Raw genomic sequence first — 16,977 nt, forward strand, 5'->3', positions numbered from 1 at the left:
CCCACCAACTCCAGGTTGTCAGTGGGGAAGCAGACTTTGTGGATGTCTGGTGGGTTTTTTGTAGCTTATTTTAACAACAGTCACAAGAATGGCAAATTCCATCTAAATATGATTTCATCCAGCGTTGTTTTTGATCATGTGAGTTTTTGACCCATTGTTTATGTCTTGTCTTGGAATGCTACAGAACCACTTTTTGAACAATTCTCCCTATAATCTCCTTACCTTATATGTGACCATGCTAAATTGTTTTCCTTCCTTTCTTTGAAATATTGGGGTGCTTCATTAGTCTTGTTTATTGTACACTTAATAAAAAGCAGCCACTATGGAGAAAGTACATTAATGCTTTCATTTGAGGCATAGCAGAATCCCTGCTCATGTTCCACATCAGTGGAAAGTGTGCTAGTCTGTTCTGTCCCGTTCCACCCCACACTGTTCCGCCCCACCCCCTTTCAGCACCAAAAATGGTTTGTGTATCAGTGGCCACATGTGTGCTGATCGTGTGCAAATGGGGAATTGTCTGTATATCCTGTGGATGTGAGCTTAACCTGTCACATAAAATATTTTCCAAAATTGTTTTGATGCCCCTGCATACAAGACTTAGCATATGTATTTGTCTTAGGATACAAACACTTTGGGTTTGGTAATTGTTTTCAATAAGACTTGCAATAAATAAACATAAAATAAAAGAAGAAGTGGGCAATGTGGGGGCTCAATGCACTACTCCAGGGGAGTTCATTTTGTAATCTGGGGGCCATAACTGAAAAGGCTCTGCCTCTTGTCCCCGCCAACCGAACTCCCCCAGGGCAGCTCACATTGCAGCACTTGCGGCTTCAGAAGTTCAGGAACAAAGTAGTACATTTAGGGGCTTCTTTTCTTCCTGATTTTGCAGGCCCACTGGGCCACGAAAACATACCTGGCTGGATTGTTGGGGGTCCAACATATGTGCTGTGCTTGTTGTAGGGGCCTTCTGTCGTTCATCTGCACCAGGTGGCAAAGAGATGGGGAAAGACCGGCAACTGTAGGTGCAATGGTGTTCTTGAGGCCTTCCCTGGGTACCCACAAACCCTCTGAGCCCCTCACTCGTTTGTTCCTTGGTCATGAGGGTGTTTTACCATTTCCTCCCTCTAAAAGTACATAAAGTGAAAAGAGAAAGAAGGTCACTCTTTCTCACTTCCTCTTTCTCAAGTCCGCTTAATTCATTTGGGTTTGACTTTCAGCCGGATCCTTTGGGAAAGCGAAGTGTGCCTATTTATCTGTTTCTCTCTCTCTCTCCATCAGGGTGGAGTGGGGGTGTTGATCTAGGGGAGAGGCTATAGAAGTCACCAGAGGGACTGGCGCTTGCTACTATCCCTCCCCAAAACCAAAATGTGCCCACTGGCCTAATAAGAGTGACGGTGATCCCTGTGCGAGGAAACCCCACCAACCATCACCACCTTCTTCCAAGCCTGCTCCTTTGGCTCTTCTCTGATGGCTGTCCCAAGGAGATGTGTTTCCTGCGCCTGTTGAAATGTGGGGTGAGGAATGTGTGTGTGGAGGGAGAGGGCTGTCATATCCTTCCCCCTCCCAACATTCCAGGCACGCGCCATCTCCCACTGAGGCTTCACCGGCTGGAGGGGGGAGGCTCTCTTTCCTTGCTACAGACGCACAGCCTGTTCCTGTTTATCACCTCAGGCTCCTCGACCTCATTTGATGACTTCGACATCTGAGCATGTTTTTACAGTCAGCTTCCTTCCCCGTCCGGCGTCTCTCTAACTCCAACTACAATACAGTGTGCAATTTTCATTATACAACCACCGGCCTCCATGGTAACTCCAGTTTCTCCTCAAAGCCCTACAGCTCCCAACCACACATTGCCATCCTTTTCTTCAGCAGCCTGCATTCAATGAGGAGGTCGGTTCTTCTCGCACTCGGGACCTGCTTTGAGCAACTTTCCTGGGAAGTTCAGAAAAGTATCCTCTGCTGGATCCAGTTGGCTAATGGCCACAATGAGGCCAACCCGGCCTAGCAAATTTGGTGCCTGAGGCCAATGGCAAGATGGCCGCCCACTCCATGTTCCACTTACAGAATCTGACAAGACTCATAGCTGAATCTCATCTCAATTCTGGCAATGGGACAACATACCTGAGGCACCAGGGTAGCTTAAGGGAAGCAGAGCATGCTAGCTTAGGGGGATTCAGGGGGAATGGCTGGGGGACTGCTGCCACCACACCCATCTGCCGCCTAAGGCAACTGCTTCACTCAGTGCAAGTTTTAGAAGATTCATTGACTGTTTCAGGGCATAACCCTATACCTGAAATGAGAAGGTGAGAAGAAGAAGAGTTTGGATTTGATATCCCGCTTTATCACTACCCGAAGGAGTCTCAAAGTGGCCAACATTCTCCTTTCCCTTCCTCCCCCACAACAAACACTCTGTGAGGTGAGTGGGGCTGAGAGACTTCAAAGAAGTGTGACTGGCCCAAGGTCACCCAGCAGCTGCAGGTGGAGGAGCGGGGAAGAGAACCTGGTTCACCAGATTATCAGACTACCGCTCTTAACCACTACACCACACTGGTGAGGAGGCATAAGAAGAGCCCTGCTGGATCAGGCAAAGGGTGCATCTAGCCCAGCATCCCCATTCTCACAGTGGCCAAACTGATGCTGCAATGGGAAGCATCAGTAGGACCTGAGCGCAACCGTACTCTCACCCCCTGGGATTCCCAGCAAGTGGGATTCAGAGACATATTGCAGTGGAGATAGAAGATAGTCACCATGGTTAGTAACCGCTAATAGCCTTATCCTCATCCAAGTTGGTGGCCATCACCACAAATTCCATACTTTTATGCACTGTGTGAAGAAGTGCTTCATTTTGTGTCCTGAATCTCCCAAGATTACAGCTTCACTGGAGGTCCTGGAGGCCCAGTATTAGGAGGAAAATGCCCACTTTCTTCAACACCATGCATCACTTTAGATGCTTCTATGATGTCTCCTCAGATACCCATTAGGGGACGCCCACAAGCAGGGCCTGTGCCAAACAGGGCACTCTCCACCTGTGATTCCCAACAGCGGGTGTTCAGAGGCAGACTGTGTCTGACGGTGGGGGGAGAACAGAGCCTTTGTGGCCAGCAGTTCCAACCAAGAGAGGAAATGCCAGAGAGGTTGGTGATGACATAATGTGCGCACACACGTTACATGGTTGCCATGATTTTTACTCTTTAATAATGATATGATAAATACATTCAGACATTAGGCCTGCGGACAGAGGGCCTTTAAGACTCTGGGTGGGATGCAGGGGGGCTTCCCCCCTCTCCCCACTTATATAAATATTAGAAATCATTGTACAAAAGAACTGGATACCGTTATAACGCATCTGGGTGCATGCGAAATGCTATCTGTGAGTTTGGAGTGCTCCAGTAATCAGAGAGAATGAAAATGAGGCACAGTGTTCACATTACAAAATCCCACCCGAGTTCAGGTACACCATCCGGGGCTTCGGTTGTGTCTCACCCCTCCCCACTCCCAAATCTCTCTCTCCCTAAAGCATAGGGAGTGGGGATGGGAGGCCTTCAACCCTCCAGATGGACTCAAACTCTCAATCAGCCCAGGCCATCATGGCCAATGGGCAGGGATATCAGAAGTTGTAGTTCAGTAATATAAAGACAGCCAGAGTCTCCACCTGCGATGTAGAGCCATGTTCTTCAACCTTAGGTCCCCAAATGTTGTTGAACTACAACTCCCATAATTCCTGACCATGGGTGAAAACTGGCTGGGGCAGATGGGAGCTGCAATCCAGCCATATTGGGGCCCCAAGGCTGAAGAACTCTTGATTCAAAGTCTCCCTACAGCTCGCACAGGAAACCTGTGGCTCTCTAGATACTGCTGGACTACAAGTCCCATCATCCTTGCTGCCTGGGGCTGATGAGAGCTGGGCTCCAGCAAGTCCCCCATTCCTGCTCCACAGGGACAGAGAAATAAGGGAGACTGGCAGAGATGGGCTCCTACTCGAATATTTTCACCAGCAGACCAAAGAAAAAGGCACATAGAAGCTGTCAATCTGTGGTTTATGGCTGCTAAGGGAATGAAGTGGTAAGGGATTAAATGGGGGCAAGGGGTCGTCTGGCCTCCAGCCACCTCCTTTCATAGCCCACTCTAGGATGAAAGTTTACATGCCTGTTTGTCTCCTTCTTTCAAAGGAAGAAATCTCACTGCAAATTAGTTTTCTGTTGGGATGGGTAACACAAGATCCCCTTAATTTTTCTGTGATTATGTTTTTAGAAGCCCAGCAGTCTTCAACTGAAGATATACCACTTCAGAGTCTAGGTGGGGGCTTGCTTGACCTCCAACCCCCAATGTACACAGAACAAAGTTTTACCTCATGATATGCTGCTTTCCAGGTATACAGTTTGGAGAGTGGGGAACGGAGGGGCATTTGGTCACAAGGATCTCACTTGCAGCCCACGAAGCCATTAACAGCCCCCCATTGTGCTAGAGGAAAAAGACCACCTTTCTTCCACTGAAAAACTGGGTCTCTTATTTGTGGTTGTGTTTCTGGGCAGGGGCATTGTTAGGAGATGGCCCAGGGGTCCCCAAACCCCAGGCAGTGGGTCCCCTGTCCCCATCCCCATCTTTAAACTTAAAAAAAAGCTTTGCTCATAGAGTAGCAGGTTACCAAGCTAACCAACTTACTTTCCCAGAAGTGTCTATCCGTATACAAGTGTGTATGGGGAAATTTGTGCCAATTTCCATCATGGGCCTGCGCAAAAGTCCTTTAAGTATCTGACCACACCCCCCTTCCTCTATGCCACCATGCCATGCTATAGCACAAACAGTGCTATTTTTCTAGAAAAAGAGGTGCTGGAACTCAACATGTTCTCTTAGAATGGCAATGGTGCCCACCTGAGAGGTGCTGGAACTGAGTTCTGGTAAGTTCTGGATGGGAAAAAAAGCCCTGATATCAAGTAACCACAGAAAAATCACAGGGGTTTCTTGCCCTGGGGTGGGGCAGCTTTTCTTGTAGAAGCAGAAATATGGCATTCAGAGGATGCATCTGCAAACTAAATAGGGATGGGGAAATCTGCCACTTTTGGTTCTCCTGGGTTCTCATTCCCTGCCTCTACCACATTGCAAATTCATTTTCATATCACATCAGTTTGCAAGTTTTTAGATTAAAGCCCCCATCAAAAATTCATCAGCATTTTAGTGCAAATTTATCCCAATACACATTCTGTACGCAGTTTCCCCTAATTACATATTTTTACAAAGTGATTTATTGGGTTACATTTCAAAGGGTGGAGACAGATTCCCAGTTATCAGCAGCACCTCTCCTGTCAACGATGAGTAACATCAGCCAATCATTTTAGAGCATTATAAAGTGTTGGTCTTAACTAAAGATGGTTATCTCAAACAATAGGTAAAAAGCATGCTATAACCATCCACTGCCACATGTTGCAAGCCAAGCACTTTAAGTACTTATGTTCCACCTTCCATGTGACAAGTTATTTTGACTAATATTTGTGTTTACATTTGCAACAGACAGGTGCTGTTATCCTGCATTATATGGTGAAACTCTAGCTGCATTTTCAAATCAGGCTCTGGGTTTTTAAAAGATGAGGACCCAGCCTTAGCTTTTCCCTGCCATTCCACTGAATTACTAGGATCAGAGAACGTCCCCTTTGCAGCCTCATTTTACATGCCACTCATCCAGAGAAAATAAGATCTCCTTCTCTGGATACTCTGCAGTGGGATAAACATGCAGTTTCCTGCCCTTAATCAACCTCTGAACATAACATGAGAGCTTTTCCTGTTAAAGAAGAAGAAGAAGGGGGGAAGGGGGTAAAAGATAAAAAAAAATAACATCTCAGCTCATGAAAGTGAACTTTACTTTGGAGAGAAGGTTAGGGAGCCAAACATAATGTCCTTGAAATTTCCTCCAACGAGGCTCCGTCCACGAAAACAGGATAACACCACTTCCGCTGTCACAACCCCTGAGATGAAATCGGAGATGAAGCTGGCGAGAGGAGGGGGACTAGAGAGGCTCACGTGGGGAGGCAAAGAGGGGGCTCCTCTGCATGGATCTGAGGCAAGATTGAGTGGGAAGGGGGCATCAGGAACGGAGATTCACTGGTGGTGGGGAAGAGAGTGAGAGAGGAGGGAGCTGTGGGGGTGGGGGAGGGGGGTGGAGACCAACAGGTGCTCTTGCCTGTGCTTTTACTTCAGGGCATCCAGGTGAGTGCAGACCTGTTGGAACACTTCGTCCACTGAGCCTTCGGCATTAAGCTGAGGAGAGAAGGGAGATGCATTTAGCAATTTGGGGCAGCCCAAGCCTTGCCGCTTGTACAAAACACTATCATCACACTTTGAGCAAAACCTTAACATCCCTGCCCCCCACCGCACAGCTAGCAGCATCGCCAGCAATTCTAAGCCATTCTACTATGCACCCACCTTAATTTTGTGATGGTAAAAATTGTTTTAAACTGTTTTCAGTATTGCTTTTTAATGCTGTAACCTGCCTTGGGACCTTAGGGTGGAGGGCAGGTAAATAATAAAGCAGAGCCCACCAACCCACTTTGATTTTTTCATTTATTTTTTTGGCATCCTGGTCATGGCAAGAACCCTATAAAAATTAAACTGCTTGATGCATTTGTATAGACTACAGGTAGAAAACACCTTTGCCCCCTCCAGATGTTGCAGGACACTAACTCCCATCAACCCCCACTGCCATGGCCAATGGGCAGAGATGATAGGAACTAGAGTCCAACAACAACAACAACAACAACAACAACAACAACAACAATTTATTATTTATACCCTAAGGGACGCGGGTGGCGCTGTGGGTAAAACCTCAGCGCCTAGGGCTGGCCGATTGCATGGTCGGCGGTTCAAATCCCCGCGGCAGGGTGAGCTCCCGTCGTTCAGTCCCAGCGCCTGCCAACCTAGCAGTTTGAAAGCACTCCTAAGTGCAAGTAGATAAATAGGTACCGCTTACCAGCGGGAAGGTAAACGGCGTTTCCGTGTGCTGCGCTGGTCCTGGCTTGCCAGAGCAGCTTTGTCACGCTGGCCACGTGACCCGGAAGTGTCTCCGGACAGCGCTGGCCCCCGGCCTCTTAAATGAGATGGGCACACTACTATAGAGTCGGACACGACTGGCCCGTATGGGCAGGGGTACCTTTACCTTTACCTTTTTATTTATACCCCGCCCATCTGGCTGAGTTTCCCCAGCCACTCTGGGCGGCTCCCAATCAAGTGTTAAAAACAGTACAGCATTACATATTAAAAACTTCCCTGAACAGGGCTGCCTTAAGATGTCTTCTGAATGTCAGGTAGTTGTTTATCTCTTTGACATCTGATGGGAGGGCGTTCCACAGGGCAGGCGCCACTACCAAGAAGGCCCTCTGTCTGGTTCCCTGTAGCCTCACTTCTCGCAATGAGGGAACTGCCAGAAGGCCCTCGGCGCTGGACCTCAGTGTCCGGGCTGAACGATGGGGGTTGAGATGCTCCTTCAGGTATACAGGACCAAGGCCGTTTAGGGCTTTAATGTCAGCACCAACACTTTGAATCGTGCTCGGAAACGTACTGGGAGCCAATGCAGATCTCTCAGAACCGGTGTTATGTGGTCCCAGCGGCCACTCCCAGTCACCAGTCTAGCTGCCGCATTCTGGATTAATTGCAGTTTCCAGGTCACCTTCAAAGGTAGCCCCACGTAGAGCGCGTTGCAGTAGTCCAAGCGGGAGATAACTAGAACATGCACCACAATATCTGGAGGTGGCACAATATCTCCCTGGCCCAGAGAATTGTAGGAAGGGGTGTTTTGCCAGTGCACAGGACAGCATGTGTGCATCACTAAATCTCCAATACAGATTCATGTGCAACGTCTGTGTGTGTGCCCAAAAAGCAAATGAAGCCAGCCACCAGGTGGGTCCATAAGAAAATATTCAAAACCCACCTTCAGACAATACCTCTATCAGGGCCATCATTAAAAAGTCCCAAAATAGCAAGCAAGTGTTCATGTCCTCCAGAACAATTCATAAGGCTAGATGTTACATAGCAAAAGGCGGGGAGGTGACAGACAAAGAAGAAAACTATTAAAAAATTAAATAAGGGAAATTGTCAGGGTGTCACAATCAGGGCTGAACTGGGGTGAAGGAAAAGAGGGTCCTCACCATCAAGGAGACAGGTGGTCAGTTTCACTTGTCTAAGCAGCCTGTCCATGTCCTCAGAGGTAACAGGTTGAAGCTGATCCCATACAACCTAACTAGACAGAGCTCTGGCACTTTTCCACCCTGACCCTGCTACCATGATGCAGTCTACCTCTTTCCAAATCTGAGTGATTTTATCTGCAAAAAACTTCGCAAAATCATTGCAAGAGATCTCGGGGTCCTCACCAGGCCCCGATGGTGGAGGTGGTTCTGTTAGTTTGCAAACCACCTGAAAGAGTTTCCTGCTGCTGTTTCCTGCAGATGCAACAGAGGCGGCGAAGAAGGTCCTCTTTGTGTCGCTATCACCACCTGGTAGGCTCGACGTTGAGCTCTAACCAGTGTCTGGTCCAATTGAGAATAAGTTTTCTGCCACAGGTGCTCTAGCTGTCTCAGCAATTGTTTCATTGTCCTCAGCTCCAGGGGAAACCACGGGGCTGTCCTTGCCCCATGCAATCAGAGAGAGCGCTTTGGAGCCAGACAATTGATAGTCCTGGTTAACTCCGCATTCCAGCGGGCCACCAGGGAATCCGCTAAAAGGCCATCAACATGGGATAATACTTCCCATATTGCTCTCTGGAAGCCATTTGGATCCTTTAAGTAGTGGGGGAGGACAATTTGAATCGCTCCCACCTCCCTGCAGAGGGGGTCGCAGAGAAGGCTGGTTGCACCAGGTAGTGCTCCTGGTGTATCCAGGAGAACATTTGTCATGACACAAAGCAGCTCAGGCAGGGAATCCTTAGTCTAGCCAGTGGCGGAGCTTCATGTTCCAGCACCGGGGAACATGTTCCCCCCGGCACTCCTCTTCCTCTGCCAGTGGGTACAGCAGGGAGGTAGGTCCACCAATAGGAATGCTGTACTGCTCCTATTGCCCAATTTCTAGACATGAACTCAGAAAACTGGGTCTCTCTCCCTAATAGGACACCTGATGATAACTAATGACTTCCTAAAAATCACTGCCACCTCCCTTCCCACTCACATGCCCTGGGCTGCTGTGCATAAGAGAAACCTGGTAGACAAGCAGGGGCAAGAACATCTGCCATGTCTAACCAAGTTTCTGTTATACACGCCAGGTCAACTCCTCCATCCATGTTCAAATTATGGATGGCAGTGGTCTTATGAATCTTTGACCTGGCATTGCACAGCAGCACCTTAAGGTCATGTGGGACACCCTGGTTGATACCTGGATCCTTCTGGTCAGGACCAGACCTGGAGGCAGGGATACTCTTCAGATAATGACTAAACTTGGGCAGTGGGGCTGCGTTTCCTCTGAACAGTATGGTAATAGTTGAAGAAGTCCAGCTTTTGCCCTTGCTTTTTAAAATTTAACGTTTCTAGCCCTTAAGGATGCAAAAGTAAGCTTCAACACTTGAAATGGTTTACGGGTGTCTCAGAAGCCAGAGGAGGCTCTGAGCAGAATTTCCAGTGGCCAAAGGTTGACTGCCATGCTCTTTGCTTTTGTCCATGAAAACCAGAAGCAGAATTAAATAAATGGATCCATGTTATCTTGATTTGCATGATTTGTAAAGGTTGCAGCTTTGGAGGTAGGGAGGTGGGTATGTGTAGAATTTCCATTTTAATAATAATAATAGTTCTTTTCAGTAGAGAGCAAGCATAAGCCCCGGTTTCATGCTGCCCATGTGTCCTGGGAGTGTAGTCAAAAAATGATATGCTGCTCAAGAGATCTGGATGCTTGATCAGCCCACAGGCCCCTCTGGTCTGTCATCCTGTTCTGACAGTGGCCAACAAAATCCCAACAAGAAGTCAGGGCCAGAGTGCAACAGGGCTCTTCCCTCCTCTGACTCCCATCAACTCGTGTTCAGAGGCATACTGCCTCTGTAGCCGTTGATAGCCTTATTCCCCATGAATTTGTCTAAACCTCTTGTAAAGCCATCTTTCCAAAACTCTTTTTAAAGCTAAGTTTCTCACTACTTCTCTCTCTCTCACACACACACACTTTTTAAAGTAGCATCGGAGGACTCTAATTCTGATCAGAGTAGCAGCTTGAAAGGATATTTAGCCCCCTTAGGAATTTTTTTTTAAAAAGATTTTACCAGGACTTGTATATGGCTGGAAAAGAAGACTTAGAAAAAAATCAAGGACTATCTAAGGAGAATAAACTACCAAGATTCCAAAAGAAAAGAAGGATCAGTTGAATGCACCAATTACAATGATGGAGGTACAATCAGCAATAGGACATTCCAAATTAGGCAAATTGCCAGGCCCAGATGAACTTACTGCGAAATATTATAAAAAACGAAATAATCAGCTAGCGTTACCATTGAAGGATGTTATGAATAATATAATGAATAAAGGAAAACTACCAAATTCATGAAAGGATGCCTACCTACATTTCATTAATTCCAAAACAAGACACTGATCTACTTCTGGTTAAAAATTACAGGCCAATTTCACTACTGAACAATCATTATAAACTTTTTGCTAACATATTAGCAAATAAATTAAAAGATGTATTAAAAGGCATTATTCGTCATGATCAAGCGGGTTTTCTTCCTGGTCAACAAATGAAAGATAATATAAGGAATATAATAGGTGTAATAGAATATTTGGAGACCAGGAATGATAAGCAAGCGGCATTGATGTTTATTGATGCAGAAAAGGCCTTTGGCAATATTTCCTGGAATTTTATGAAAAAGAACTTAGAGATGATGGATGTAGGGCAATCCTTCCTTACAGGTCTAGGAGCTATATACTCCGAACAGAAAGCCATGGGGATTGTTAACAATGTTATAACTGAAAAAATGTGAAGTTACAAAGGGAATGAGACAGAGATGTTCTTTGTCACCATTATTATTTATTACTGTTTTAGAAGTTCTGTCGAGAGCTATAAGATCAGATGAAGGTGTAAAAGGAATCAGGGTGGGGCAGAAAGAATATAAATTGAAAACCTTTACAGATGATTTAGTAATAACAGTAGAAGATACTTTATCCACTGTACCAAAAGCACTGGAAAGAATTCAGGAATTTGGACAAGTAGCTGGTTTCAGACTTAATAAAGTAAAAATGAAAATGTTGATCAAAAAATATGACTGCACAATTGAAAGAAAAGCTTCAATAGATCGCATAAATAAATCCCAAAGACCAAATATTTAGGGGTATGGTTAACTGCCAAAAATATATATTTAAGGACAATTACATACCTATGTGGAAAGAAATAAAGAGGGATTTGGAGGTGTGAGGAAGGATGAAATTATCATTTTGGGGAAGGAATTCTGCTGTGAAAATAAATGTGCTACCGAAAATGTTGTTTTTATTTCAATCAATCCCTGTGGTGAGCGGGGTGGGATACTTCAGGGAATGGCAAAAAGTAGTATCTAGATTTATCTGGAAAGGGAAAAAGCCAAGAATAAAATATAAGTTTTTAATATATAACTTAAATATAAGAGGTGGCTTCTCCCTGCCGGATCTTACATTATAAGGTTTTCTGTCTTTGCTTGCTACGGGATTGGATATTGTTGAAAAATATGGATTTAATAGATCTGGAAAGTTATGACAACAGTTTTGGGTGGCATGTTTAAAAAGACATTTGTTAAAAAAATGAGAGACCTTTTTGTTAAATATAGTAGGTGAAGAGATACCTAGAGAAGATAAACAACTATTTATGTATGCAACAACACCAGCGAGAGTATTGCTAGCCCACAATTGGAAAAAAGAGGAGGTACCATTGAAACAAGAATGGCAGATGAAACTGATGAACTATGCGGAGATGGCGAAATTGACAGGAAAGATCCAAAACCAGGAAGAACAAGTATTTGAAAAAGACTGGAATAAATTTTTACACTATCTAAAGGGCCACTGTAAACATTTAAAATCACTGGCAGGAATGTAAAAATGCTCGTAATGTGAAAATTATTATATGGTGTTTTTTTAATGGAACAATTAGTAGTTGGATAATTTAAAAGGATGAAGATAATTTTGTATTATAGTCAGAACCCATGGAGGGAGGGAAGTCTGATGGTTCAAAGGAACCTTTTATTTATTTTTATTTTTGGATATGTGAAATGGTTAATGTAAAGATATATAGAAATGTGAAAACTAATAAAAAATTAATTAAAAAAAAGAAAAAGAAAGGATATTTAAGCCCTTTCTTGCCATGCACTGCTTTTCTCAAGCCTCCTAAATATTCAAAGTAGAAATATACGTTTACAAAAAAACCAAAACGCTGTTTACCTTCCCGCTGGAGTGGTACCTATTTATCTACTTGCACTTTGAGGTGCTTTTGAACTGCTAGGTGGGCAGGAGCTGGGACCGAGCAATGGGAGCTCACTCCGTCACGGGGATTCGAACCATCGACCTTCTGATCAGCAAGTCCTAGGCTCTGGTTTAACCCACAGCGCCACCCGCGTCCCATTGTAGCTAAATAAGTATCCATAAAAGATTATGATTTAATAGTAATAAGAAATACATTAAAATGCAGTATATAGAGAATAGGTTTGAAAGCCATCGGTCGGGGAGGAGGGAAGTCACAGGAAGCCAAATGTCTTATTTATGATTTACAATGATTTACCATCACATAATGGAGGCGTATAAAATGGATAGAAAAATTGGTTTCCAGGTGGAAAAATCAAAATTGGAAACAGAATTGCTAGAACCCAAAACTAAGATATTGTCAAGAATGTATAACTTGCTGCTGAAATGGAATACACAGGATGAGGAAGTGAAATCAGCAATGATTAAGTGGGCACAAGATGTTGGACATAACATAATGATAGCTGACTGGGAACAGTTATGGACCACAGGTATGAAATTTACGGCATGTAATGCCTTAAAAGAGAATATTATGAAAATGATATACATGTGGTACATGACACCAGTCAAGCTAGCAAAAATCTATCACTTGCCCGATAATAAATGCTGGAAATGTAAAGAAATTGAAGGTACTTTTTTTCACCTTTGGTGGACGTGCCCAAGGATTAAGGCTTTCTGGGAGATGATTTACAATGAAATGAAAAAGGTATTTAAATATACCTTTCTGAAGAAACCAGAGGCATTTCTCCTGGGCATGGTTGACCAATTGGTGTTAAAGAAGGATAGAACTTTCTTTATGTATGCTACAACGGCAGCAAGAATACTTATCGCGAAGTATTGGAAGACACAAGAATTACCCACGCTGGAAGAATGGCAGATGAAGGTGATGGACTACATGGAACTGGCAGAAATGACTGGCAGAATGCAAGACCAGGGAGAAGAGTCAGTGGAAGAAATTTAAAGACTATCTACAGAAACATTGTAAAATTAATGAATGTTAGAATGATGCTGGATTGAAGCTAAGTGGGATTTTTTAGCAGCAATGTTAAGGAATATGTAAAAATGGATTGTTAACAGCTGATAATTCAAAGTCATAATATATTAAGATAAAAGATTAAGATAAAATTAAAGAGGGAAAGGATTTGCTGAATTAACCAACTGAACTGGAATACAAGAAAGGGAGGTGTGGGGAGGTCAGGGAAACAAGTAAATGAAAGATAAGATATGGAAAGACTGATTTGTTTTTAACTGTTTCTATTCTGTATTTTTTTTCTTTTTCTTTTTCTTTATTCTTTCTAATTTTTGTAATATATTGAAAACTTTAATAAATATCTTTTAAAAAAACAAATGTCTTATTCATCTTTGTTTATATGATGTCATGCATGAAAATATTTCTAAAACCGATAAAAAATATTTTAAAAAAATATTCAAGGTGTTCTTATGTCACTTTCGACAGTCATGGCTTCCTCCAAAGAATTCTGGGAAGTGTAGTTTGTTAACAGTGCAGGGGATTTCCAGGTCTGTGAGGGGGCCTCCTAAACAACCCTCAGCCCCCAAAACAAACGACACTCCCCTTGATTCTTTGGCATAAGCCATGTTTTGAATCTGGCTTCTCGCTAAACTTGCCTGTTTGCATTTTATTTCATTCTCGTTGCTTTCTGCATAAAGCAACTAACAAATGTAATAAATAACACTAGCAAGAAGCCGGACATCTCCTTGAGCTGCTCTTCTCAGGGAGGATTCCAGCACAAGGCACCAAGCGCAACCAGAGCTCTCTGTGCCAAAGTGCTATGAATCTTGGGAGTCACCTTCCTCCCCGCCCAAGCACAGCTTCCTCCCTTCTCTGTCCACTTCTGCCCCTAAATCCTCACACTGTCTCCATCAGCCTGGCGCCCCCTCTTCCGTCCCGTGGGGCCTGTGGATTACTCACTGCCTTGCTATGCCAAGCATCTGGAGGCCTGGTAGACACTTCCTTTGGAGGTATGAATGAAGCCAGGACATCTTCAAGAGACACAGTGAGGCACCCTATGTTGTGACTGTACTCCCCCTCGCCCTCACTGTAAAATGAACCAGAACCTCACTGCCCCCTGCTGAAAGGAAGGGCTCCTCCAGAAAACCCGTTTATTCAGCATCCATCCTGATTGGCTTGCACAAAGCTTGCTCTGTAGTTAGACAGAAAAAAAAACCCTTTCTATTGCTCATTCAGGATTATTTGTGCTTGTGATGGCATCTGGCTTTCAATGCTGCTTGTACCTGCACACATTTCGGGGTGAACATGCTGCTTTGTTTCCACACAGTGAATATCCTGCAACTTCCTGCTGAAATCCTGTAACTTTTCATAGTACAAATGGTCCAGTTCATTATTATTTTTTGTCCCACTTTTGTCGTGCTCAAATAATGTTCAAATAATGCAGTAACCTTGCGGGAAGTGTTGCAGGACCACTGACAAAGCAGAATGATGTGAGGACTGTCTAATATAAACCCGCTTGAATCTCCCTCACAAAATACTGACAGTCTAGAGCAGGCATAGGCCAACTCAGCCCTCCAGATGTTTTAGGACTACAATTCCCATCATCCCTGACCACCGGTCCTGTTAGCTAAGGATGATGGGAATTGTAGTCCCAAACATATGGAGGGCCGGAGTTTGCTTATGCCTGGTCTAGAGGTTTACTAAGCCTAAATAAGCACAAACTGGGGCCCAGATCAGGGGTTCTATATACCCATACCACTCCCACTCCCTTAAAAAGCTGCAACCTGCAAAAATCAAGCCAGCCTGTATCCATTTTATTTAATTCTAGCTTCTGTCTTTCATGGGAAAGGGGAGTATTGTGGAACATGGAAGCTCCCACCCTCCCTACCCCTGGCTACTGGAAATCCTGTACCAGGGAAAACAAATTGGTGGCCAAGTTGCCCAAAGAGAGACAGAGACAGAGAGAAGCTCTGCTGTTTCTGAGCTAAAAGAAAAAAGAAAAGAAAAGAAAAAAAGATGCCATTGCAGCTCATTGTGCCTCCTCAAGCTGGAACTGTTGAACAAACAAATCATTCCACCCCCAGAAAAATTATTTGGCCAATCCAAGTTCATCACCCATGAGTGAGAAGCGGTGGCCATTTTGCAACACTTAGTTGCTTTCTGCTCTCCTGCATCCTATGTCCTTGGGGGCGGAGGGAGACAGATGGGTGCACGATGGGACGTACCTTACGGACAATGCCCCTTTTCTCGTAGAAGGCAATGACAGGTTCAGTGGCCTTGTAGTACGTCTCCAGCCGCTTCTTGATTGTCTCCTCGTTGTCGTCGACTCGTCCGCTCGTCTCCCCGCGCTTCAGCAGGCGCTTCACCATTGTTTCCTTGCCAGCGTCCACATAGAGCAGCAATGTTGGGGGTGCGATCTGAGCAGGGAGGCAACATGGAGGGGTCAGGGAGTGGGGTGGGGGAGAGGAAGAGAAGAAGGAAATGATAACTGGGCTGGCCTAAATTCTCCAGTCCCAGCCAGCACAGCAGCTAAGCAACATCTGGAAGGCCACAGGCTCCACAGGGCCTGGTCTAACTCAAAGTTCCGTACGTGGTTCTCCACCCTCATTTAATCCTCACAACAACTTTGTAAGGTAGGTTGGGAGGAGAGGCAATGACTGGCCCAAGTTCACGCCATGAGCTTCATGGTCGAGTGGGAATTTGAACCCTGGTCTTTCAGGTCACAGTCCAGAACACCGGAAATGGCAGGAGATTGAATCTGGGAGCTCCACCTGGGGAGAGTGGGCGTGGACCCCAAGCTACTAGTCACCTTGTCCAGGTGTTTTCAATCTGTGCTCAAGTCTTATCTGCCCAGGCTTCTAGGAATGTAGAATAAACCAGCAGTTATTTGCCAAGCTTAGACCAGGCTAGGGGAACAATGCTGCCATCTTGTGCTGTCTCAGGGAATCCCAGGCAGGAAACGCTCAAAATAATACTGCTTCCAAACCATCACCTCTGATGCACAAGAGGGAAGCTCGCTTTCCCCGAATACACACAACACTGTACACACTCTTGGGCTGGAAAACTGCATTGCAATGCCTGGAAAAGTGCAAAAGTTGAAGGATAGCTGGATTTCAGTTTGCATGTCATTTCAGAAAGTGCAAACCAGGTAGGTTCAAATCAGAATCTGTAGCAAACACCTCCCCACACCATTCCTCTTCATAATCCTGAATGTTTAGGGTTCCAACCAGAATAAAGGGTCTCTCTTTCCATCCATCCCACTCTGGTTGGGTCAATCACCCTCCGGTTCAGCCCTTCCCAAACTCATCCCACCCACTCCACTCTTACCTTCTTCTCGAACTCCTCGCCCTGCTTCACTTCCCGGGGGTAGCCGTCAATCAGGTAACCCTTGGAGGCGTCTGCCTTGGCCACCATGGCATCCCTCAGCATGTCCAGGACGGTGTCCTGTGAGTAGAGAAGGGAAATGCCATGAAGTTAACACCACAGGAGCACTCTGTGGGGGCCTGTGATCAGGAGACCTAGAGGTGCCCCAGCAGTGGCTAGTACCCATTATGACTGGCAAAGCAGGAG

General features: G+C 45.1%; 1 protein-coding gene across 7 annotated transcripts in view; it reads right to left on the reverse strand.

Moving 5' to 3' along the window:
• Positions 1-3,169: 3,169 nt before the first annotated feature.
• AK1 (adenylate kinase 1) overlaps positions 3,170-16,977 on the reverse strand; it is a 56,389-nt gene continuing 42,581 nt past the window's right edge. For 4 of the 7 annotated variants that reach the window (XM_083423094.1, XM_083423095.1, XM_083423099.1 and 1 more), the window contains 4 exons: positions 16,735-16,851; positions 15,633-15,824; positions 6,176-6,252; positions 3,170-6,050 (listed from right to left, as the gene is read on the reverse strand). In XM_083423094.1, the coding sequence (XP_083279220.1) occupies positions 6,184-6,252; positions 15,633-15,824; positions 16,735-16,851 (378 nt within the window). In that variant the 3' untranslated portion in view covers positions 3,170-6,050; positions 6,176-6,183. Of the gene's footprint in view, positions 6,253-15,632; positions 15,825-16,734; positions 16,852-16,977 lie in introns of all 7 variants that reach the window. The other 3 variants (XM_083423093.1, XM_083423098.1, XM_083423096.1) reach the window with 1 other exon arrangement.

Source organism: Podarcis tiliguerta (genome assembly GCF_965153285.1).
Source record: "Podarcis tiliguerta genome assembly, chromosome: Z".
Classification (NCBI taxonomy): domain Eukaryota; kingdom Metazoa; phylum Chordata; class Lepidosauria; order Squamata; family Lacertidae; genus Podarcis; species Podarcis tiliguerta.